General features: G+C 40.9%; 2 protein-coding genes across 6 annotated transcripts in view; one reads left to right on the forward strand and one right to left on the reverse strand.

Moving 5' to 3' along the window:
• Positions 1 to 13453, reverse strand: part of Usp32 (Ubiquitin specific protease 32) — a 37043-nt gene extending 23590 nt beyond the window's left edge. For all 4 annotated transcript variants that reach the window (XM_053761542.2, XM_053761541.2, XM_053761540.2 and 1 more), the window contains exons 1-7: positions 13282 to 13453; positions 12969 to 13203; positions 12580 to 12898; positions 7677 to 7905; positions 1867 to 2147; positions 1452 to 1632; positions 2 to 190 (exon numbers count right to left, since the gene is read on the reverse strand). In XM_053761542.2, coding sequence (XP_053617517.1) covers positions 2 to 190; positions 1452 to 1632; positions 1867 to 2147; positions 7677 to 7905; positions 12580 to 12898; positions 12969 to 13203; positions 13282 to 13339 — 1492 coding nt within the window. In that variant the 5' untranslated portion in view covers positions 13340 to 13453. The remainder of the gene's footprint in view (position 1; positions 191 to 1451; positions 1633 to 1866; positions 2148 to 7676; positions 7906 to 12579; positions 12899 to 12968; positions 13204 to 13281) is intronic.
• Positions 13454 to 13965: 512 nt separating this feature from the next.
• LOC128679271 (uncharacterized protein) lies at positions 13966 to 23173 on the forward strand. Of its 2 annotated transcripts, XM_053761391.2 has the most exons (11): positions 13966 to 14353; positions 14669 to 14903; positions 15134 to 15301; positions 15716 to 15891; positions 17819 to 17986; positions 18905 to 19028; positions 19423 to 19514; positions 19931 to 20108; positions 20350 to 20499; positions 20805 to 20922; positions 21373 to 23173. In XM_053761391.2, the coding sequence occupies exons 1-11, from the start codon at positions 14275 to 14277 to the stop codon at positions 21526 to 21528; spliced, it is 1644 nt and encodes a 547-aa protein (XP_053617366.1). In that variant the 5' UTR covers positions 13966 to 14274; the 3' UTR covers positions 21529 to 23173. The 2 variants fall into 2 exon arrangements, 1 of the variants encoding a protein (XP_053617366.1); XR_008405739.1 differs by lacking the exons at positions 13966 to 14353; positions 19931 to 20108; positions 20350 to 20499; positions 20805 to 20922; positions 21373 to 23173 and having other exon boundaries at positions 14763 to 14903; positions 16376 to 17986; positions 19423 to 19439.
• Positions 23174 to 23254: the final 81 nt, after the last annotated feature.

Genomic DNA, 23254 nt, shown 5'->3' on the forward strand with positions numbered 1-23254 from the left:
CCTGTGGAGTTGCTCGTGAAGCTCTCATCGCAGACGATGGCCTCGTCCAGCCGCGGCTGGCTTCGGCAGCAGGCCTCGGAGCCGGCCGCGGTGTAGGCCAGCCAGTTGCCCCACCACTCGGCCCCCACCAGGTACCAGAACTGGCCCACGGAGTACCCGCGTTGGACCTCGCGACGCAGCCAGCCGAGGACTGCAAATAAATAAACCAATCAAAACAGGTATAGTAAGATGACATAATTGGGTACACTCCTTTTTTTTACAATGATTTATTTATTACTAGCTGTGCTCCGGGGCTTCGCTCCCGTGGGAATTTCGGGATAAAAAGTACCCTATGTGTTATTCCAGGTTATATTCTATCCGTGTACCAAATTTCATAACAATCGGTCTAATAAATTTTGCGTGATAGAGTAACAAACATACATCATCACAAACTTTTGCATTTATAATATTAATAGGATATAACAATGGATATTATTGTATCTATCTACACTCACTCATCTGAGCGTTTTCACGGTCACTTCTTCAGCCGTAAAGCGTCTGTTTTCCTATTTTTTCTTCTCCACTTCGCACGGTTCTTGGCATCCTTAATAGTCTGACCATCGGAACGCATATCCTCCGCGACAACATCAAGACAATAATTTTTGGGTTTGCCCATACTGCCCGGCCCAGGCGGGAGTGACGGAAAAAGTTAAAGATAAAAGATATTTTATTTGCAAAAACACCATGTATATCCATACATCAACTGACTTTGTTTGCTTTTTTTTTTATTGAATTTGATTTGATGTTATTTTCATGCCTACCTTATATCTTGTAATGGCAGAAATAAAAGGCTTTTTATTTTATTATTTTATTTATATCCATTAGAAACATTATTTGTTCCACATCGATTCCTTATTCAGGGCCTGCTACAAGTAAAAGTAACAACGCATACATTTCCGTCTAAGTCGGAATGTAATTTCCATAAATTAACAAGCCATAACTCAACCGCTATTATCTCACCGACTGACGTAACACACACAATCAGCATCGTGGAATTAACACAAAGCGCAAATCAAACATGTTTAATTTAGAACACCTTCAATGATATGTTTGTTCTAACAATATATAATTATTTTGATTATAATTACTGAAGTCTCAATGGCGGAGTTCTGCTAAAAATTATGTATAAATTGCGACATTCGCAAGCCCTATCTATTGTGGAAAAAAACATTTGTGAGCTGAGAAAACCCTTTATGGAATCGTGATTTTCAGCCAAATTAAAACTATCGGCGTCTAATCTCATTTTTTTTACAAAGAAAAAGTTTTTATTATATCTTTAAGTTTTATTGTTTGTTTCTGAATTGAAAACTGATACTAGACTTATTCAAACACCAGCTTGAAAAGCATCACCATCACTTCTTTGACCTATATATACTGTCGAGAAAATCTCGCTAGCGCGTTTCAGGACTCACCGATGTCTCTCTCCCGATGTCTGCACTGCGGCCGTAGCCCTAGTACGATGTGGCACACTTCGAACACCAGGTCTAAGAACGGCGTCACCAGAGCATCAGCTGCTTCCACGCTCCAGATCAGGAAATCTTCTAGGGCCAGGGCTGTGTCTGACGCAATTATGGTTTCCGTTTGAGGTTGGTCCTGTTAGGGATAGTTTGATAAGTGATACAACAATTAACCCATATACGCAAACAAACATTATATTTCGTGCTGTTTATAGTTGGGAAGTCGAGTAAAACCAGGTTATGAAAACCAATCTCAACCCTTTGTTATCGCTATGGCACGAATTCAGTTTTCTGCAGTTTGTTGCAATGTGAAATAATATTGGCACAGGATATAAAATTGAGTGGGAAATCAAGTAGAGGAAGATCGAACCTGTTTAATAATAACGATGTCTTCCTGCTCCGACCCAGGTCCCAGCTGAAACACCGGCTTCCCATCCCTGCTGACAGAGATAAGCTTCTCCTTCAAGTGCCCCAGGATGACCTCGGGGTCGAAGCCCTTCTCCCCGTCGGAGTCCCCGTCCGGGGTCGAAGCCCTGGAGCCCTGCTGCTTCAGGGACTCGTTCGCGACGGTGCACAGGATCCCGACCATGTCTATGAGTTCCTTCTTGTTTAACACGCCGTCCCGGTCCAGGTCGAAGATTTTAAAACAGACTGCAAATAAAATATTTGCATACATTCTATTCATAAGTGTTAAATATACATACATTGCAAGGACCCTCTAGTAAGCAAATGCTTGTGTCAGAGAGTCCTACTGTTTCTTATCATACATATATATAATCAAAAAATAAATATATATCTATGTACGGGCAAAGGCAAACATTGTGCTGGAACCAGAGGGCCGGCGGCGGAGAGGCAGGACGAGAATGAGACATCCATCGACTCTTGCCAGAATGGCGCGAAACCGCATTGAATCGAGAGTTGTGGAAGCTGAAACGGGAGGCCTTTGCCCAGCAGTGGGACACATAAACAGGCTATTAAAAAAAACAAACAAAATTTTGTGTGACTTGGACCAAAAGATACGATATGCCTTTTTTACGATCGGCTGCCGCTTACATAGTTATGTTGTTGTCTATCAGATGTGAGGGCTTATCCCTTAGTTACCTGTACAAGACATGGAGTGGTCCTATTCTAGGGCGGAACCACACGCCTCATAATCTGGTTTAACAAATATATGAGATAACAAATATAAATATATGAGGCTGAAATTGATATTGATGATGAAGAATATAAATAGGTTTGTTGTAGAAAATATGCAAATTCTAGAATTTTTGCTTTACTATTAAACGATGAGTTTTATCACGAGTCGGTTCGGTATCATATCAAGTGATAATAGAGTTAATTACATTGCACGTTATAATCAAATGTGATGATTCAGGCTCAGGTGGTCAGAAAATGATATCACAGGAAAAATCTGGAAGGTATTTATCTTGGGCCGTATAATTTAGTCAATGTCTATTCAGCAATAGAAAATAACAAATATGTTAATCAATTACGCTAAAGCGTAGCGTAATTGATAGTTAATGCACCTTATTTACCTAGTAGTAAACTATCATATTGGCACAGCTCAGGTAGAATAGTACCACATATTTTAGTCGAAGTCTAACCAAATTTCATCGTAGTCTGTTTAATCGTTTTGGCGTAATTTGAAACAAACTTAAATTTTAATATCAATAGGAACCAAATAATGGTATTAGCCAAAGGAAGACAAGGTAGCTATAACTAAGGGTAATGAAACTCGGCCGGTAGCCCGTGACTTGGGTTTTCAATAACATTTTATCTGGGTCAAGAACGAATGGCATTACGTCTGATCGCATGCGTCCTTCGACCCGCCAGTTCACGTCACGGAAAATTCTTACACTTTATTATTCCTTTCTTTGTTAGCGCCCTCTGTAGACAGAGGTACTTGGTACTCTATATTAACAACCAATCAGCGGACAGCACAGCATTTTAGCAACATTAAAAATAAGGACAATATTAATTTTGCCAAATTAATAAATATATTAGGATAAATTACACAGATTGAGCTAGCCCCAAAGTAAGTTCTAGACTTGTGTTATGGGATACTAACTCAACGATAATATATTTTATGAACATATATAGATAAACATCCAAGACCCGGGCCAATCAGAAAAAGATCATTTTCCATCATGACCCGACCGGGGGTCGAACCCGGGACCTCTCGGTTCAGAGGCAAGCACTTTACCACTGAGCCACCGAGGTCGTCGAAATTTGAACCAATCTTCATAATCTGTAATGATCTTCATCAAACAATGGAAAAAGAATTGAAAGGGTGAATTACGAATTCTTTTTCTACTTTGGATGAAAATGTACTTGTAGGGAAGTCTAATGTTGACTTTCAAAGCGTAAGTGTAGAAGTAACAAACTGACTTTTATCAAAGACGTCAATTGAGTCGAGAGAAATTGAATGTAAAAGTTAAGATGCAACTAATCAATAACAGATGTCACATACAATCTTTGTAAACACGCATAGGTATAAACAATTAAATTTATCGGGCGATTAGCACGCGATAGCTTATCTCAAAGATGGTAATAAATTCCTAGTGCGTCGTGTATTACAGCGCTAAATATTTCAATCTTGACGACCTCGGTGGCGAAGTGGTAAAGTGCTTGCGTGCTTGCCTCTGAGCCGAGATGTCCCAGGGTCGATCCCCAGTCAAATCCCCATGACCATGTCATGATGGAAAATGATCTTTTTCTGATTGGCCCGGCATGTTCTTGGATGTTTATCTATATATGTATTTGTTATAAAATATAGTATCGTTGAGTCAGTATCCCATAACACAAGTCTCGAACTTACTTTGGGGTTAGCTCAATCTGTGTGATTTGTCCTAATATATTTATACTAGCGGCTCGTCCCGGCTTCGCTCGAGTAAAAACATAATAAATTATACACCTAAACCTTTCCCAGGAACCACACTAACTATGGGTGAAAACCGCATGAAAACCCGCGAAGTAATTTTTGAGTTTATTGTGAACTGACAGACAAACAGACAGACGCGGAATAGAACTTTGTGATTTATTTATTTAAAAAATCGGCGGCGGCGGTGCAAGGACATGTAGCTATAGTATGAACCCATAATCAAGACCACCGTCAAGAGTGAACGGGAAAAAAGATTTATTTCTTTATCGACGTGGGTGGGGGCTCATACATAGTTCACATAACTTGAGCGAGTGTGGTGGCTCTCCTCAAATTATAGATAATAAAACCAGTGAATCATATACATGGATGGAACACATTTAAATAACAATAAGTTTTAACCGACAGTAAGCAAATAGTAAAAATATATATACGTAATACACATAATACTCTTTACGATGTGTGAATGACGGTTTTTACCTGAGTGACTTATAAGGAAGCTACCGATGTTAGGAACACTAACGACTGGCGAGTCATTTCTTTATTAAGAGATATTAAAAAAGAATCAACATTTTAATCAAACTTTATTAAGAGATATTAAAAAAGAATCAACATTTTAATCAAACTTTATTAAGATATATTAAAAAAGAATCAACATTTTAATCAAACTTTGATGCGCCTAGACGGTTCGCAATAAGAAGACCACGTACAATACACGCAATGTACGTAAATTTGCGGCGGCATCTGTTCGAATTTGGCGATAGTGGTAGGAGCTATTAAACTTTAAGGCCGTATCTAGATGCACTCGAGCGCCATCATCATAACTATCAATTTCTTCCTCAAATAATGATCCTAGACGTGTGAGGAAATAAACATACAAGAAAAATAAAAAAAAAACTTGAAAAAAATTAGCCGGTGGCGCTAGTGTTCGGCTAGATAAGGCTCTAAACGGCACTGCCTATTAGCCACGTAGATACTCACTGAATATACAGGGTGATTTCTTATATATACATTGGCATTATTTTATCTACATGCTCAGTCGATGGTACTGAAAAAACTTTTCGTGGTTAAAAATGGTACTGAAAAAAAATCAGCTGATCCATACACATTTTCCACAAGTTAGGTATTTAATTTTGTATAGAACAGCTGATTGTTTTTTCGCGATTTCGGAGTTATTCCCATACTAAAAGTTGTTCAGAATCATGGACCGAGCATGTAGACAAAATATTGCCAATATATAAAAAGTCACCCAGTAGAAACAACACCAAATCCACATTTCCCTTACAATTCTCCATCATAACATAATAACAAAAGACACGCGTTTATCAGAACGACACATGTCACAATAACAATTACGTTATTTGTGTCCTTGAATTTGATAGAGTTGTGTCGATAAACGATAAATACGGTGTAAGGACGCAGTAGAAAGTGCATAGATTGTTGTTATCTTTATGTGAAAATCGGTCAAGTGCTCGGTGGCGCAATTTAAATGCAACTATATGAGCTCTTATGTCAACAACAAAACATTATATGTATAGTGATATAAATTTACTGTGTTACGCCAAAATGACGCTCATCTTACTAATATTGTAAATACGAAAGTTTGTGAGGATGTGCTCGTATATGTATATTTGTTACTCTTTTACGCAAAATCTATTGGACCGACTGTTATGAAATTTGGTACACTGATAGAATATAATCTGGAATAACGCATAGTGTTCTTTTTATCCCCAAATTCCAATAGAACGAAGTGATACTTTATTTTATATTTTATTTTATTTTATGCGAAAGTATTAATGTATATTTGACTAAATGGCTTTTACTATCCACTGAGTGCTGGCCTAGGACAGGTGAAAGAAGAGTCGGACGATCTGCAATAAGATCGGCGGACGTATAATGAAAGTCACACGTGGTACATGGATGAGAGGGGCACAGAACAGAGGGTGGCGTACGCGAAGAGGAAGCCTATGTTCAGCTGTGGGCGGAAAAGGGCTGAAATGATGATCATGTTGAATATATATCGTTCTCTGTCGCGTCTATCTTTATGAACGAGATAAACTTAAAGTTATAATCCTGAGGCATAATCCAAATAAATTATGGTTTTAACCGAGCGAAGCCGGGACGGGCCGCAAGTAACAAATAATAACTAGTGTTAGAAAAAAAAATCTCTATGGCTACTACGAATGTGTAAAGATTATAAAAAATATTGACATAATGTAAATATTTGGGCTTTGGTTCACATACTGCAGATTGCAAACCAACCTACACTACTTAGCACTTGCTCATTTATAATAACTTCGTAAAGAAAATCAACCTAAGATAATGTCGTGATATTTAGGAATCCCTATAGACCTCTGGAACGATGAGTCTAGGTTTCCGTGTGGTTTATTGCGAATGTTGATCCGTTTTCTCAAACTACATTTTTTCCAATACGTTTACTTCTGTACTCTACAAAAAGGATCTAAAAAACCCAACATTTCCGAACTACCGAGAAAATCGCCAGACAAATAGTATGTCAAATATAAACAAACCATTTTGTGTACTCTAGAGTTGTTAGTCTACTATGAACTTCTGTCAAAATTCGCTTCTTTCCAGCCAGCTCATGTAATAGCGATAACAGACGCGCGCCGTGTGAAAAATTATGATGTTGTGCTAAACACATTATTATACGCGCAATTGATCTATTTTCTTACTTCCTGTCCAGATTACAATGATTTGCGATTATAGTATGTTTCATTATACTACCGATGACATTTAGTATGCTAGAATTTCTATATTATTTCCAGGTTTTTTTTTTGTCAGTTTATCTGTCAAATACCTCAAAAAATCGTCGGCGACCGTTCGCATCATTGTGTATTTATACATAGTATTTAAATTCAATCTGTCTGTCCTTGGGATGAGGTTAGATGGTTCTTATCAGAAGCCAGAAAATAACCACAAGTAGGTTACCCTGGATAACGGACGTGAAGAAGCCCTGAGGACTGGAATATTCCGTGTCGCGTCCTCCGTGATAAATATGTTAGCCTAGTACTATTACATTTTAATCTCTCCGCAAATTGCATTGAATCTATGTGGTCATCCCAATTTTCATCAAAAGCCAGGCAGAACCCAGCCAGTAGCTGATCTGCGCAATGAGATATTCCATGTCGCGCCCTCCTTGAGATATATGCTAGCCTAGAACTTACATTTTTACCTCTCCGCAAAATGCATCGAGTGTATGTCCCAGTTTTCATTAAAAGCCAAGCAGAACTCAGCCGTAGCTGTCGCGTCCTCCTTGAGAATTATGCTAGCCTAGTACTTACATTTCAATCTCTCTATCCTTGGCCCACGGCAGGCTGCACTCAGCCCACAACATAATTCCTTGAAGTCTATATGGTCATCTCGGTTTTCATCAAAAGCCAAGAAGAACCCAGCCACAGCTGATTTGGGCAATGGTGGTGACAGAAGAGGCCCCAGACTTTCGTCGTCTAGTTGACCCGTGGGGGCGTTGTTGCGAAGTGACCAGAAGAACTTCTCTAGCTCTATGATGTCCTGTGAAAGAATTTACTAATTAAATGGCTGTTATTTACAGTTTTTGAAGTGACAATATTGAAAATATTATTGCTGTTATTTATTTAACATGAAATGTAGTATGAAGCTAACTTGACTACCTAATGTCTGTTTGTAATCAACCGATTGAGCTGTAACGTTGTAATATACGCACCTACGTTTAGTTTGGATGACAATGCATTATTATAATATGCACGACTTGATGGTGCACCCAAGATCGTCTCCCAAATTGGGCGGACCTGACTTTTTGTCACGCCTTGAATGAAACAAGACAACTCTCTGACAACAATAAAAGCTTGCGTCAAAAATTATTTTTATTTTGTAAAAAAATTAATAAAGTTGCATTTATCATGACAAATTCATCACCACTTCAATTTAGTTAACTTTAACAAAAGATCATGAAAAATTATATCATCCGATTGTTGTTACAGGATCACCATAATACATAATGTTTTTTACAACACGTTATCTTGCAAATGTGGCATATGGAAAACGTGTCTGTGAATCCTAATTCGTATGTGTGTTTATGCCTTTGTTTATGTAAAAATGTATAGTTCTGCAAATCTAGCGAATAGTAAGAGGAAAATATCTCGTCATTATTGCTGTCAGATTTTCAAGTCGCCAAAAGACATTTGACACGACTTTCACGACTGTCTACCGCTACTCAGTCAGTGGCAAGTAGTCGCATACACACTAGTAAACTAAAGTCTACCTACTATGATATGAGTCAGATTTGAACCTGGGACTTTTTGATCACAGACTGGTGTCTTAACTACTAGTCGACCACCGCTCAAAGGAAAATAAAATGCTGTACATTTTGGAAAATATCTTACTCTTGGAGTTTTTCCTTGTTGCCACTTCGTGGAATGATATTAAAATGCAGACGCAAGCTTACTTGGCAATACCTTTTTCTTACAGTATCTCCTAAAGGCATCTGACAGTTATGTCAAGTATACGTAATAAGTAAGTACAGTAAAAGTTATTTTACGACTACCATCAGCATTTTGCAAGAAATCGCTTGCACACTAGTGAACAGTGGATCGATTTTTATAAAATAATACTCATCGCGAAACTAGCCCACTGATTTTTAGTTCTTTGTTTGTATAGGAATACAAACAACTCTTATACAAAGAATCCACACACACATCCTTATATATATAAGGATGTTAGTTAATCTCGCAAAATCTACAGGGTAGATTACGATGAAATTTTGTACACCTATAGAATATATCCTGGAATAGCACATGGGGTGCATTACAACTCGAATATTTAACGCCCCGGGGCTTCACTAGTATTCGGATAATACAGTTTGATCTACAAACTCAAGCTCTTGGGACCGTCGTAATAGGAAAAATAGTGTTAAACTAAAATGCTATATGGCAAAGCCCAATGAAAGGTGCAATACACACTCAAGGGTAATCCCCGATTTTTATCCTTTTATACTAAGTATATTACAAGGTAGGTACATTCTTTATGATCTTAACTTATCAATTCTCGCACGACTCGATCTGACGCGATCCTATTGTTGTTCAATTGTTTTTATTATCTCCAGGATCGCAGGGTTAAAAGGTTGGTTTGTTTCGGTTTACGATCAAGAAGTATAGTAAACAGTACACAAGTTATTCATTCCAAATTCGCAAAACCGTCGCATAGAGAATAGAACATGAAGAAAAGACCAAAAGGAATTATGACCGAAAGGAATGTCGTGTGCGACTGTGCGACCTACCCACCCAACAGTGGACAATGGTTGAAAAAGAAGAGTAATACCCATTACTGGACCAGCTATTGACTGTGCATAATTAAACATTTCTAATTGTATTTTAATAAATATACCTAGTCGCTGCCCACTTGACGAATATTATAATGTTATTGTTGTGTCGCCGCATCGCGTCTATAATTCAACTTATCAAATATGTCGCAATCAGGCACACTTATGGCCACGATAGAGAGATTTACATGATCCCAAATTCACTACAATGTTAGCTATTTAACGCCCATTTTGAGAAAAGGGGGTGTTTGTTAATAATTTTGTAATAACTTGTCTGTTCAGATATTCGGTTGACTGGAAGAAATTCCTTCCTAGGATAAGAAGCATTTTATTTGCCATTTCGAAATTATATGGGACAGAACAAGAATATTTATTAGTGAAACATAGAATTATGTTACATTGACCAAATAACTTTTCATTTAGATAATACTAGATTTTGCGACCGTCTCCGCCCGTGGCAGAATGTTGCCTATGGCATTCTCCATCCATCCAAACACTTCCACACAACAATATCACATTAATATCACATAAATATATGTATACTAGCGGCCCGCCCCGGCTTCCTTAGGAAACACACTATCTCTTGGTGAAAACCGCATGAAAATACGTGCAGTAGTTTTTGAGTTTGCTATAAACACACAGACAGACAGACGCGGCAGAGGACTTTGTTTCATAATATGTAAGGATGGTTGCTAATTTGTTTGGGCAGTGTTATCTTTGATACTTTTCCGATGTATCAGTTAAAAGTGATTCAGGATTATACGTAGACAGTACACACGACAAGTAAAAAAAAAAATTTAGTCATATAAAAAACCAAACCGTTTACAGAGTTTTGTTTATGACGCACGGTATTTGCGTCGCATCTTCACAGGTACAGTCAAAGCGTAAAACACTTATTATGATGCATTCTGTGGTAAAGGCAAGTTCTTCAAATATTCTTAAGGTCGCGGTAGAAAGAATGAACGGAAATACCATGGACAAAATTTAGCAATGTCTATCCTGGCCAAGGGTATGCCACTTTTGACACCAAAAAGAAATGGCTTTTGTCTGAATTACGAAAAAATATTATATAAATAGGTAATGTCTACGCTAAGCTTTATTTTTCTATTTTTATGTGATCTTCTTAGCGTTGTCTAACCCGAAAGGGATGATGACGTGATAATGAATGTAGGTATCTGTATCACATTGTAGGGACGAAAGGAAACATGCAGAACTCATGTCAGTATTGAATTACGTAACCTGGCTTCAACACAAGATAATAATTGTGAGTACAAGATTGTGAATAAGGTGACACACATCACATCCCTTAACCTTTGAGAGACAGGTCGTTGACCGGAGTTATCATTAATTGTATCCTTACATATTATAAAATGGAATGGTCCCCCTGTCCCGTCTGTCTGTCTGTATGAACGCGAATATCTCAAAAACTACCAGGCGGATTGTTGACAGTCACAGTGTCATTCCTGGGGATGGTTTAGATATTCAAATTTATTATGATTTACCCGAGCGAAGCTGAGACTGGACACTAGCAGATCTTGATTCATATAGTGTCTGTTGTCTAATGTCTATTTGTGTCGATGTGACAAAAATTTCATATGAATAAACTATGTACTCGATTTTTTCAGAACACTTGCTTGTAACTTTACAAAACAAGTGTTTTATTTGACGTAACAGTTGTCGTCTCCAAGTGTATTGAAAAAGCGGCCAAGTACGATCGGACTCGCCTATGAAGGGTTCGATTATTAGATCAGCAAAAAAATACTTTATTTTTCATGTTGTTTGTAAGTCTATTCGAAAAATTAAATTAGATATTAAAAAATCCCCAGACTCATAAACCAAAAATAAAAATTATAAAGATGACTTGATAGTCATCTTTTACATAGTCATCAAGGTATAGATATACCTTTCATTTTATTCTCAAGCCACCATACCTCTCATGGTGCCAGCTGAAAATCAGCCCTATGGTTTCTGCCACAGCAACACGCTGAGTTGGCCGCCTTTTCGACAATTATACTTACTGTATTATTAATTTTTAGTTGCATAGTTAGTCATAAGTTTATGTAATTTTTTTGCTGAATAAAAATATTTTCTTTCCTTCCTATCATTTAGGTAATAAATACGAAGATACACTTAAGTATTCAAAAGATATTTCAACAACTACCTTTTTAGTCTTGATAATTATTCACATTTTAACATAAGCTGCAAATCTGACCTTGGTGTCAAACAAAAGTATGTACTTTTAAGTAATTACCTATATAGTTTTCAGTTCAATGTTCTCTTAAAATGTCATTTGCTTTATTCTTTTAATCAGTATCATAGAATGATTGAAATGATTATAAATTTGTTTGAAATTTGAGTGACAAAACTATAAACTATGTTATTCAAATAATTTATTGCTTTTAGAAATAAAACAGCCTAGAATGATAAGTTTGTATTTAAATACATTGCATATCATCGGCTTATCAAATGATACTCTAATATGCCAATCTAGTGACCTGATCTGATACAAATGTATATCTAATCTATTTGGCACATGTTAACTTGATGCTTGTAATGTTAGCCCACTGCATACAGTTGTAATTTCTTAGCAATTTGTATGAGAAATATGCAGAACTCCTTTTTTTATGATATGGTTTTTGAACTATGTGTGTGTAAGTAATGATAAAATATATAAGTATTTCTATGTAGTAAGGCTTTTTTAAACAATATTTTTTAGTTTATTAATTACCTAAGTCTTTATTTTGATTCAAGATAATTTTCCAAACTGATTGATATAAGCTTTTTTTTATAAGTTGTTCTATAGTCAATTCACTTTATAAAGTCACTTCGCTCATTGTTAGCTTAAATTCATTTATTAAAATTGAAACAATATTAAAAATATCACTTACCCTCTCCTCCAGATGAGTAACTCCCGCCAAGCTTTGATAGAAAGTGGGAGTCTCCAACTCCTGTGTGACATGCCCTCTCTCCGCCAACAGCCATTTCGACAGCACTGTGGCATCCTTGTGTATGAGCAACCAAGAGCGAAATTGCTCAAAAGTCACTTTCTCTCCAGATCCAAAGAGGCCCAGGAGTATCTCTGCACTCCTCTGAGCCCCAGTTACTGGCAACGATGTGTTCTCCAGATGCAGGGCTCGGGCAAAATCCCTCTTGTATATGTACGTGCCATTATCACTCTGGTTGTTTACATACAGAGTCCACAAAAACCTGCAAAATAACTATAATATAAAAGTGGTTCAATAATTGTCGTAAATTAGGTGATTGAGCAGAATCTTACTTGATTTTCTCTTCAAGGCTGCCTTTAGTTAGGACTACGATTCCGCGCAGCAAGTCTCGAAAATTGATTCCTCGTTTGGTGCCGCCACAGGCCTGGTAAAGCCAATCGGCTACCTCATACGGAACTCCATCGCATAACACTTCGTGGACGAATGCGTCCAAGCTCAAGGCCGTGCCGTTCGCACCAGCACATCTTTTGAACGCCTCGCGGATACGTCTCAACTCACCCTCAGACACTGCAAATAAAACGACACAATAAGCTGATAGATACTCGTAATCTAACAACGCACTAAACATTTTATACACTCGCGTACCTCGTTTCTCTGCATCTTCATACGATATAAAACAAGGTTTTGAGTCTTTTGCACCCATATTCACGATAATGTAGAAATCATAGCATTTTTAAGATTAATAAACACAAAGAAACAAAAATTACTACACAGCTGACAGTTCACGTCGTATTATGATTTGTAGCCATTTTGAAGTTTACTTTTTTTTATTACACGTTCGATTTTGTTGTATATAAAAAAATATTCTCATAATACGACCAAATTATAATTATAAGAATAACATTTACATATGTATACAATTTACATAATATAAAGAGAAACTGTAAACTTATCTACTTTTCTTTTATTTTCAAAAAGAAATAAGATATTTAAAAAACAATACAAGTAAACATGAACGATTTGCAAATCCAAACGAATGTTACAGCTGACAGCAACACTTCCGCTGCTGGAGTAAATAAAAATAAACTTGGTTAAAACTAGCGTTTTAATTACAAATAGCCAAATATCACAGAGTAGCCTCTGTGATATTTGGCTATTTGTAATTTTATTCAATATAAAAAACTTTATTTTTTGTGTTACATTGATGAAGTGCTAGTTTGTAATAAAACCTTAAATATAACAGTAATGAACATGACCAAAATCAGCTGTCATGTATTGTCAAGACGTCATGTCATCCATACATAACAAGCTGACAAGATTTGAAAGACTATACCAGTAGTTTTTATCTCTCTTTTACTAAAGTAGTTCATATATCACCATCTCATTATTCATGCTCAAATCAATCGTGTTTTGTGAATTTTCAATCTTCGGTATTTTAGTGAATTTACGATTTTTCCAATATTGTTTGTTTTTATGAACTTTTGGAATAATCACTGTCAATAACCTTTTGTGTGTGCCAAACATATCGTACCTATTTGGTTTCGCAACAATTTCTGTACTTGTATTCAAGGCAAACTCTTGCTATGTTTGCAATTTATAGTGTAGTGGTGTTGTAGTTTGCTTGCTTTGTAAAGTTAAATGTCTGTGTCTTTGTGCGTTTTGAGAGTTGAGATTGACGAAGATCTACCTGAAATGGGTGACAATCCAAAGGCGCCAGGTGGGTAGATGAAACTTCTGAACCTCATACAAAATCATTTATACATATACAGTCATTTTTTCTAAATCCACATCCTCATAAATTTTACAAGTGATTCTTAATGGAGTCGATAAAATGCAGTATGTGATGCGTTGTTTAAATTAAAAAAAAATCATATAACTTTGCAATTAAAATTTAAACAATAATGTAGAATCTAAAGAAAGAAAGAAATAACTAGTATAGAAAACAAAACTTATTTTTACAAGACATGCCAATACGATGTTTTTATTTCTACTATTGATTACTTGTTTTAAAACAGTATTGTCTTTTAATTAGAAGCTGCAAAGGAACAGAAGAAGAGAGACCGCGGGGCCCGTGAAGCAAAGACTATAACAGTAGAGACATATGCTAGTGTACTAACTGGTCAGAACACCTCTGGCATCCTGCCCACAAGCTCGCGTCGGTCCCCACCAGAGAGCAGCATTTCTGAAGACGACGAAACTATTAGTTTCTTCTGTGGAAACCCATTAATTGAAGTCACCAAGGGTGTACTGCACTTGTATAAAGAAAAGTATGTACTGTCATTTTTTCATGTACTCTATTGAGTTTTTAATATATTTTACAAAAGGCTAGTATTATTGGCTTCTTACTTATGATATGACTGTTATATTTTCTTGTGACACTTTGTCTGCCTTTTGAATTTCTTAACAGTTTCAAATAATCAGTTTTTAAACAACACTTGTGAAGTCTATTACCATTTCATTAATTCAGAAATGTTTAAAGACATAACATTTTTGGTAGTGAACTGAAAGAAGCAGCAGAAGAGGCAAAGACACTATGCCTGCTAGCAGTGCCAGGTGCACTGGGAGCATCAGACTTGTTAGCATTCGCAGCGGCCTGCCAACAGGATATAGCCCACGTGAGGGTGCTGAGAGACGGCTCGCCCGACCACTACATGGCTCTACTTACGTAAGTACCACAGTCTAAATTTAGTCAACTACATACTATGTCATGTAAAGGAGTGGCTATTCATTCTCGTTCAGAAAGGGCGGCGCCATGGCAGTATTGCTGTTCCACTTGTCTGCCGCACTCAATTGTAACGTCGTATAGCAATAAGGCGTCTCCTGTTTGTTTTTTCTTTGCTATAACTCCATTGCCTACTCTTTCTACTTATGTAATTTTGAAACAAATATTTAACACCGGGCGCCATTCCTCCAGTTGCGTTGACATAACGCGTTTCCGCTATGTTGTGCTCCGTTGTTTTTTTTTTAATTAAAGTGCCTAGATACTCCTCATTTTGATCCGTCGACGGACTACGGAACAATCGGACCGGAGCTCAAGCAGACAACCAGGCTTGCGGTATTATTGGTAGTTTGTTTATAGATTCCGGACATGCAAGGCTGCTCGCGAGTTTTACGAAGTGTTCGACGGAGTTCCGTACAGCAGCTTGGAGCCCAACGCGGTGTGCCACATGGCGTGGGTGTCGCGCGTGGAGTGGGCGCGCGACGGCGCTCCGCCCCCCGGCCACACCGAGCTGCCCACCTGCCCTGTATGCCTCGGTAACTTTCTATCCTTTTATATACATATAGGCTGGATTAAATAGAAAATTAAACACGCGTGAAAAGAGTTAGGTACAATTTGTAGAATTCTTATAGGTTTTCCTTATATTTGCTTCTTTCAGTCAAAGAGTTCCATTTTCAAATGTAGTAATTACTTTTTATTAAATATTATTTATGTAGTGGCCAGTTCCCAATTTTTAAATAGCAGCCCTCGTAAAAAGAAATATTTTTTTGTGTATTTTAGGTTTTTTATGTGGTGAGGCAATTCAAAGTCAATTTATTCAGGAATAACATTTTCATATGCACTTCTTTCATGTCAAATTTTAATTATGCATATAGTATCGTAACTAGTATTATAAATGCAAAAAATTAAGTTTGTTTGTCACTAATCTAAACTCTCAACCAATCTTCTTGAAATTTTGCTTGAGTGTTGTGTGTGAACGTGTGCTGTAATACCTTGTATATGGGAGTGTTGTGTGTGTAGAGCGCATGGACGAGAGTGTGGCGGGCGTGCTGAGCGTGCAGTGCGCGCACTCGTTCCACGCGGCGTGCCTGGTGCTGTAACACCTTGTATATGGGAGTGTTGTGTGTGTAGAGCGCATGGACGAGAGTGTGGCGGGCGTGCTGAGCGTGCAGTGCGCGCACTCGTTCCACGCGGCGTGCCTGGTGCTGTAACACCTTGTATATGGGAGTGTTGTGTGTGTAGAGCGCATGGACGAGAGTGTGGCGGGCGTGCTGAGCGTGCAGTGCGCGCACTCGTTCCACGCGGCGTGCCTGGTGCTGTAACACCTTGTATATGGGAGTGTTGTGTGTGTAGAGCGCATGGACGAGAGTGTGGCGGGCGTGCTGAGCGTGCAGTGCGCGCACTCGTTCCACGCGGCGTGCCTGGTGCTGTAACACCTTGTATATGGGAGTGTTGTGTGTGTAGAGCGCATGGACGAGAGTGTGGCGGGCGTGCTGAGCGTGCAGTGCGCGCACTCGTTCCACGCGGCGTGCCTGGTGCTGTAACACCTTGTATATGGGAGTGTTGTGTGTGTAGAGCGCATGGACGAGAGTGTGGCGGGCGTGCTGAGCGTGCAGTGCGCGCACTCGTTCCACGCGGCGTGCCTGGTGCTGTAACACCTTGTATATGGGAGTGTTGTGTGTGTAGAGCGCATGGACGAGAGTGTGGCGGGCGTGCTGAGCGTGCAGTGCGCGCACTCGTTCCACGCGGCGTGCCTGGTGCTGTAACACCTTGTATATGGGAGTGTTGTGTGTGTAGAGCGCATGGACGAGAGTGTGGCGGGCGTGCTGAGCGTGCAGTGCGCGCACTCGTTCCACGCGGCGTGCCTGGTGCTGTAACACCTTGTATATGGGAGTGTTGTGTGTGTAGAGCGCATGGACGAGAGTGTGGCGGGCGTGCTGAGCGTGCAGTGCGCGCACTCGTTCCACGCGGCGTGCCTGGTGCTGTAACACCTTGTATATGGGAGTGTTGTGTGTGTAGAGCGCATGGACGAGAGTGTGGCGGGCGTGCTGAGCGTGCAGTGCGCGCACTCGTTCCACGCGGCGTGCCTGGTGCTGTAACACCTTGTATATGGGAGTGTTGTGTGTGTAGAGCGCATGGACGAGAGTGTGGCGGGCGTGCTGAGCGTGCAGTGCGCGCACTCGTTCCACGCGGCGTGCCTGGTGCTGTAACACCTTGTATATGGGAGTGTTGTGTGTGTAGAGCGCATGGACGAGAGTGTGGCGGGCGTGCTGAGCGTGCAGTGCGCGCACTCGTTCCACGCGGCGTGCCTGGTGCTGTAACACCTTGTATATGGGAGTGTTGTGTGTGTAGAGCGCATGGACGAGAGTGTGGCGGGCGTGCTGAGCGTGCAGTGCGCGCACTCGTTCCACGCGGCGTGCCTGGTGCTGTAACACCTTGTATATGGGAGTGTTGTGTGTGTAGAGCGCATGGACGAGAGTGTGGCGGGCGTGCTGAGCGTGCAGTGCGCGCACTCGTTCCACGCGGCGTGCCTGGTGCGCTGGCGCGCCGCGCGCTGCCCCGTGTGCCGCGCCGCGCAGGTGCCCGAGCCCGCCGCGCAGGCGCGCTGCGCGCAGTGCGATCTACAGCAAGGTTGGGACATCATTTTGTTTTTATTTTATTTATCCGGTTAACTAGGACTTTTTAGGCAACAATAAGATTAACAGGATTAAACACGTGCAGCCACCAACAAATTATCACATATTGTAACAGATCGTAGAATGCACTGAGAGGCGCAGACAAAATAGCTAACCAATAATAATGATCATGCGGGCCTTCTTCGCAACTTGCTGATAAAGTATCAGATAACCTCAATGCAGCATGTAACACTCGAAGCAACGGCTGAGGAAGAAACCAGGAAGACGCTTAGATGAGAGAGAAAACATAAATGGAACATGTAAGGTGGGAATGAGATAGCAAGTTGACTGTATAGGTTTATTCAGTAAAACTTACAAAACAATAGTGACTTATGGTAGCCGCGACACCCTAGCTAAGTAGAAACATACAAGATGAGTTGAGAGTGGTCAGCACAGGCCGTTTCACTCTGTACTCCTTTTATCGGTTTCACTTGAGGTCGGCATGGGCCGTTCTCTCAAGCTAGACCGCTAGCTGTCGAATGCATCTCGCTGGCCGTTGTTCCGCTTATATATCCACCGATCGGCGGTCATCAAGGCGCTCGGGTCACGTTGGTCCTCTGCATCATCAACGTCACAGGTAGTGTGCGAGCGAGAAGTGTTGTGCGGGCGAGAAAGTCTTCGAGCCCGCCGCTCTGGCTTGCATGGGAATTGTTTCGCTACAAATATTATTTTTTTGCCATTGGCAAACTGGTCTGACTGACTAGGGATGCCGACGACCGTGGGAAGTGGAGAGGACAGGGTAGGAAAGCAGACCCTGAGCTCCGACGCTCAATGGCTGCTGTGGAAATCGGGACAAAGGCTCAAACGAGAGAGAAAGAGAGAGAGAGAGAGTTATCTATATTTTTTTTATTAATGACGAGCTGTGTTGTAACAGATGAGGACGGGTCGGAACCCCGCGATAACCAGCCGCTGAGCGGAGTGGCCGAGGGGCTCCCGGACGGAGTGGAGTCTGGCTCTCTGTGGATATGTCTCATCTGCGGCCACGTCGGCTGCGGCAGGTACACGAGGACATCTTCGGTTTAAAGATATTTATTATCTTAAAGAATGTACTCAAGAATATATTCACTAAAATATGATAAAGTGAGGCGGCTTTTTTTGAGGGTTAAAAAAGTTTCGCTAAATATATCTTGTGACATATCAATTGAAGGATTTCAAATGTATTTTGCATTTATTAAATGCCTGACGTGAAACCTCTGTTAATGCTATTGATGCCTACCAGTTGTCAAGGCAATGTATCCCTTAATCATCTCCTACGCCCGGACAGATGTTGATGATGAGATGTCGGTGACGTGTAGTCAGTAATTCGCCTTATAAGGCTTCTTACTGACTACACGTCACCGACGCTGGTATAAAAGTATCTTCTAAGATAATTGTGTAAAAAAATTGTTTCAGATATGAGAACGGTCACGCTGCCAAACACTTCCTGGCATCAAACCACACGTACGCGTTACAGCTGGGCTCCAATCGCGTCTGGGACTATGCTGGTGAATACTCCATTTTGGAATACTAGCTAGATAGATAAGACTATATAACGTGGCAACATGCTCAGGGGACATTCTGGAAAATATCGAAGAAATTTCCAGAATTTCTTTAAGAAATATTCCGGAATTTCTAACACATGATTTCTCGACATCACTGGTTTTGACCTAACTTTCGTCAAAAAATCACAAATTAATAACACTCACGAATTGAAGTAATGTGAAGTGAAGATTGGGCAATATATTTCTGACCTTTACACTGGACCTCTGGACCTGGACGTATTGAAAGTTTTGATAAGTTTATTTAATTTGTCTGACAAATTAAAAAACCTCCGACTTTCAATATTCATTTCGCTACAACTTTTGAACAGCTTAAAAGATTTTCATAAAACATGGCTAAGAGCACTCTGGTGATCCATCAGGTGACAACTTCGTCCACCGCCTGGTCCAAAACAAGGCGGATGGCAAGATAGTGGCTTCCGAGGGCGCCGCGGCCGAGCCTTGTGGGGACAAACTGGACTCCGCCCAGCTCGAGTTCACGTACATCCTGACCGCGCAGTTGGACAGCCAGCGCGCCTTCTACGAGGAGAAGATCGCCAGGTTTGTTTGGGAGTACTTCTCTTTCTCTTCCTTTCATGCATAAGTCTCGGCTGTGAGGTTTTTTTTTATTTGAACTAAGTTTTTTAGTTGTCTTACTGAACAAGTAAGACAACAGAGAGACAGTTGTCTTACTTGTTCCATTGACCTTGGGCAATAGTATAACTTCAGCTATCCTATGAAACTATCGGCGACATCAAAATTTCTACCTATGATGTACATAGATTGATATTTTCGTACACAGTATAACGCTGGCTCACTCTAAAGAAGTGGCTGAGCTGAGTTCGCGCGCGGCCGCGGCTGAGCAGGACAACGCTACACTGCGGAGCGAGATGGCGGAGCTGAGTCGCGACAACAAGGCGCTCGAGCGGAAGATGACGACGCTCTCGCACAAGTAAGATGGCCGACTAGTTCTTTGTGTAAAATTGTTTTGTTTTTATTTTTTTTACCGACGTTTTTGACTTCGACGTTAAATTTGTACATTTTCATAGCCTGTTTCACCACTGACTTTGATAAAATGTCCTATTGCCAGATTAATCTGCTAACACTCGATGAAAACAAATTTTATCGCTGCCTGTTCTGAGAGATGAGATGTTCCCGGTTACTTTCGGGGCTGTGACTCCGCGACGCTATCAGATACCATATCAGCAAGTTGTCAAACAGTTCCTAAATGTATGTCATGCCATTGTATTGTACCAGGCTATCAACGCTGCAAGGAGAGTTGTCCTCGGAGCGGAGCCTAGCTCGAGCGCTGGCCAGCAGCCAGGCCGAGTGGCAGACCAGGGCCAAGGCCCGGGAACAGGCGGCAGACAAAGAGGTGAGTGTTGCTGTACTGTACCGTGTACCAGGCTGACAGAAACTAACAGATGTTATTTTATCAATCCCATGCCGCCGACACATTGAATTTGCCCAACAGTTTGACTTATCCAGAGTATAATATCAGTAGCGAAGGGACTCTCTCGGTTTCATTTGAGCGTTTGAGTTGTTTCATGAGACTGAAACCAGTCCGGAGTCAGCTTTCCTTTCTCCACTTTCCATGGTCTCCAAAAACAAGTAAAAGTGGAAGCAAATTATTTAGACTTATTAGACCTCCATAGCACTATTTCACATAAAATTTTAATTGATATAGAATTTCTCAAAAAGCTACAAACTACTAGTAATTTGGAACGATCACAGAACAGTGTTGGTCCCTATCATGCCTTCGAGATCCTTAGTAGTCAGCGAAGGGAGTTCTCTGTTTCGGAATCTGAAGTCTGAATCCCACCAGGTGGCAGAGCTGAAGGAGCAGCTCCGTGACGTGATGTTCTTCGTGGAGGCGCGCGGACAGCTGGAGCAGGGCCGCGCGGGCGCGTCTGCGGCTGAGCTCGTCTCCGCCGCCGTCAGCGTGGCGCCGCCGCCCCAGCCCAGGAGGAAGCGCCGCTAGGCGTCTGCGGCTGAGCTCGTCTCCGCCGCCGTCAGCGTGGCGCCGCCGCCCCAGCCCAGGAGGAAGCGCCGCTAGGCGTCTGCGGCTGAGCTCGTCTCCGCCGCCGTCAGCGTGGCGCCGCCGCCCCAGCCCAGGAGGAAGCGCCGCTAGGCGTCTGCGGCTGAGCTCGTCTCCGCCGCCGTCAGCGTGGCGCCGCCGCCCCAGCCCAGGAGGAAGCGCCGCTAGGCGTCTGCGGCTGAGCTCGTCTCCGCCGCCGTCAGCGTGGCGCCGCCGCCCCAGCCCAGGAGGAAGCGCCGCTAGGCGTCTGCGGCTGAGCTCGTCTCCGCCGCCGTCAGCGTGGCGCCGCCGCCCCAGCCCAGGAGGAAGCGCCGCTAGGCGTCTGCGGCTGAGCTCGTCTCCGCCGCCGTCAGCGTGGCGCCGCCGCCACAGCCCAGGAGGAAGCGCCGCTAGGCGTCTGCGGCTGAGCTCGTCTCCGCCGCCGTCAGCGTGGCGCCGCCGCCACAGCCCAGGAGGAAGCGCCGCTAGGCGTCTGCGGCTGAGCTCGTCTCCGCCGCCGTCAGCGTGGCGCCGCCGCCACAGCCCAGGAGGAAGCGCCGCTAGGCGTCTGCGGGTATCGTGGAAAATAAATGCGCCGATTGTCGATTTATTTATTATTATAAACAGCTAAAACTAAAATTTTATAGGTTTAATCTAGAACATGAGAAAAAAGGAGAGAGCGCTAATATAAAAAAATTGTCTCTCATCGGGGCCGGGAAGTTTTAGGGAAACGTTCTATCTCATTTGGTTTGTTTCATATCGCGATCCTCCAAAACCCATTTGTTATTTATAGTCTCTCTCTCTTTCTCATAGCTCCAGCTAGACCACAGACACTGGCGAATGTAATAATATGTAGAACTTTTCAAATACACAATCTTCTAAATCTTCCGAAAAAAAATTATGTAAATCTTTTTTTAATCGATATAGGGTATGTATAATACTATATCGATGTTATTTTGTTTGTAAATAGACTTGAATCTTGAGTTTGAGCTTGAGGCATGTTCGTAATAATTATTTAATATTTTACTATAATAATAATAGTTTAATAATAGAAGTGATTGGAAACAGAATGGGCAGGTCTTTGCCCAGTGGTGGGACCTGATAGCTACATATAAATAGTTTTGTTAATGAAGGCATTATTTCTCTTGTAAATGCTGAAAATTGCTGTGATAATGTCATTTAGATGTAAGTAATGGCTAGATTTTGACGATGGATTACTAAAATATAGTAAATTAATTAGGCATATGTTAAAGTTAGTCATCTTTTGTACAAAATTCATCTTGTTTCCTTTTCATATTGTTTGCACAATAGTTCTGTTTTCAAGGTTGAAGATCTATCACACAGTTATCTTATCAGCAAATTATCTCTGTTAAAATACTTCGAAAACTGAACTTTTTAAATTTTCTTTCTCATATGTGCATGGATTTAGTAAGTACTTCGAGTACTTACTAATTCCATGTATATGTGAGACTGATTGTACATTGCCTTCTCTTTCCCATACATTATTAGTGAGTTTGAGAAACCTATAGACATCCAGTCCAGACGTTTCTTTGTTTTTTGTTTTAATTTATTGTATTGGCTTACTTAAATAAATATATTATTCATATAATATTCTTGTGTTATTTATTCACCTTATATCTGTAGACTAGACTCAGACCCACCACTAGACACTTGACCAGATAGATAGTTA

This window comes from Plodia interpunctella, chromosome 21 (genome assembly GCF_027563975.2).
Source record: "Plodia interpunctella isolate USDA-ARS_2022_Savannah chromosome 21, ilPloInte3.2, whole genome shotgun sequence".
Taxonomy (NCBI): Eukaryota; Metazoa; Arthropoda; class Insecta; order Lepidoptera; family Pyralidae; genus Plodia; species Plodia interpunctella.